Raw genomic sequence first — 2613 nt, forward strand, 5'->3', positions numbered from 1 at the left:
CAAATACAAATATGACCCTGTCAGGTAATATAAATGATTGCAGTCAACTGAGAATAGTATGTTAATTGGCAACTAATACTGACCTCCACTGACAACCAGAAGAGAGAGACGTGGGTAATCTGGTGGAACAGAGTACATGCTTCAAATGCACTGGGTAAACTATAGTAGATCTATGATAAATATGGGCCCAGTGTTTTCAATTATAATTTATTTGAAGAGAAGCTGAAAATATACATTTTTATACTATATCTCCTACTTTTGAAATGTTGACCTCTAGTTCAAATTTAAAGCATACTGTAGGAATCACAGCCAAACAAAACACATCTTTCTGCTGCATCCAGGCTGTAGGCCACTGATTGATGGTCAATATGTTAACTAATAGAAATGGCAATACACTGGTTTGGGATCCAAACATCATAGAATCAAATGTACCTCTCTTAACCCTGGGGAAATCAGAATAGGATTCCTATTCTAGTGGCCTGGATTAACAGTATGAAATTTTCCCCAGGGTTTTATTATTGCATGCAAATATAAAACTAAGTAGCACGGTTGTGACTCTTACAAGACATAGCTCTTACAGACACTGTATTAACAAGTATCTGTTCTATCATCCATAGAGCACTGTAGAAGAAAGGTATATGTAATATGGAAAGAACCAATGATACCATACTGACAGAATTTGTTCTTGTTGGACTTTCTGCCCACCCAAAGCTCCAGACAGTTTTCTTTGTGCTAGTTTTGTGGATGTACCTGATGATCCTGCTGGGAAATGGAGTCCTCATCTCAGTAATCATCTACGATTCTCACTTGCATACCCCCATGTATTTCTTCCTCTGTAATCTTTCCTTTCTGGACATTTGCTACACAAGCTGTTCTGTCCCACTAACCCTTGACAGCTTTCTGACAGTAAAAAAAAGGGTTTCCTTCTCTGGGTGCATGGTGCAAATGTTTCTGTCCTTTGCCACAGGGGTCACAGAGTGTGTGCTTCTAGGCATGATGGCACTTGACCGCTATGTGGCCATCTGCTACCCACTGAGATACCCTGTCATCATGAGCAAAGGTGCCTACATGCCTATGGCAGCTGGATCCTGGGTTACTGGGCTTCTTGACTCAGTGGTGCAGACATCTCTTGCAGTGCAGTTACCCTTCTGTGCTAATAATGTTATTAACCATTTTGTCTGTGAAATTCTAGCTATCCTAAAGCTGGCCTGTGCTGATATTTCAATCAATGTACTCAGCATGGCAGGGTCGAATCTGATTGTTCTCGTTATTCCATTGCTAGTTATTTCCATCTCTTACATTTTTATTGTTGCCACTATTCTGAGGATTCCTTCCAGTGAAGGAAAACGTAAGGCCTTCTCCACCTGCTCAGCACACTTGACAGTAGTCATTATATTCTATGGAACTACCTTCTTCATGTATGCAAAGCCCAAGTCCAAAAGCTCCGGTGGCACAGATAATCAGGACATCATTGACGCCCTCATTTCCCTCTTCTACGGACTGATGACCCCAATGCTCAATCCTCTCATCTATAGTCTAAGGAACAAGGATGTAAAGGCTGCTGTGAAGAACATGGTGGGTAGGAAAAACTTCTCTGACGGAATGTGAATACTGCTTTATGCTACGTGACTCCAAATCCAAAGCTGCCATAGAAACAAAATTTTAGAAGAGAAAATTACCATGTCAAAACAAATTCACCATGTGACATTCAAAACCATATGACAGGAATATTTTGGTTGCCATTGTCACTTAGCTTTTTGTTCTAACTGCAGAAATAAAACATGATTGTGGTTTTAAAAAAATACTGTTAGGGAAATGCAAAATGTTAAAAATTTCTTAGGAAGCCCCAGCAAAATATAATCACCCTTAAAACTTAGAGAAAATAATAAAGGCATAATCTGTTCTAAAAAGCACTTTGTAACCTAAAATAAGTATACAGTTAATGAATTATGCAAAGGGAATAGTAATTAGAATATGGCATATTATATATTCATTTTTAATTTGTTTAGTTATTTACTGTTTGTGTCCAACTTCCATATATGCACTCTGAGAGTGGAAACTAGTCTGTTTATTACCCTACAGCAGGGGCCTAATATAGAGCCTGGTACATAGTAGATGTTCAATAATTTTTTTTAATAAGTAAATGAACTGTGTCATGTATAATAGTAGAAATGTATGTCTGTCATAGTTGAGGTCACAAATTATTCAAAATGAAAGATGACTCAATGCAATATTTTCTAAATAAACTATGTTAACTATTTGTCATATGAACTCCCTTAAAATTACCTTCTGTTTTTATGCAATGTGTACTATAACATAGATGAATTGGTCTTGTTTACCAGTGTGGGAAAAATGCAGTATTTCCAGAATCTCTTGCCTGACTTTAGTGCATCTCCATATCAATAGGTGTTTCCAAGGGGTGAAGAGAAGTAGTCTATCTCCATATAAATAGGTAATTACAAGCCCCAGGGAGAGCTTATCTGAACCAGAGAGGTTGGGTGCAGCGCTCTTCTGCTGTACCCAGGTCAAGAGAGACAAAGATGACTGCTTGTAAGAAATAAACGAATTTCTCTCCCACTATTTCTCCCTTTCACTGATTTCAGTTTCAAAGGT

At 38.1% G+C, this 2613-nt stretch overlaps 1 protein-coding gene across 1 annotated transcript; it reads left to right on the top strand.

Annotated features, from left to right (window-relative positions):
• The first annotated feature begins 642 nt into the window (after positions 1 to 642).
• LOC118914036 (olfactory receptor 13C8-like) lies at positions 643 to 1608 on the top strand. Its single transcript, XM_036888510.2, has one exon. It carries the CDS (start codon positions 646 to 648, stop codon positions 1606 to 1608), a length of 963 nt encoding a protein of 320 aa, XP_036744405.1. The 5' UTR covers positions 643 to 645.
• The last annotated feature ends 1005 nt before the right edge of the window (positions 1609 to 2613 follow it).

This window comes from Manis pentadactyla, chromosome 3 (assembly GCF_030020395.1).
Source record: "Manis pentadactyla isolate mManPen7 chromosome 3, mManPen7.hap1, whole genome shotgun sequence".
NCBI classification, from domain to species: domain Eukaryota; kingdom Metazoa; phylum Chordata; class Mammalia; order Pholidota; family Manidae; genus Manis; species Manis pentadactyla.

What these genes read in the sequence shown, in the direction of transcription:
- LOC118914036 (XM_036888510.2), top strand. Translation starts at nt 646, where the DNA reads ATGGAAAGAACCAATGATACCATACTGACAGAATTTGTTCTTGTTGGA.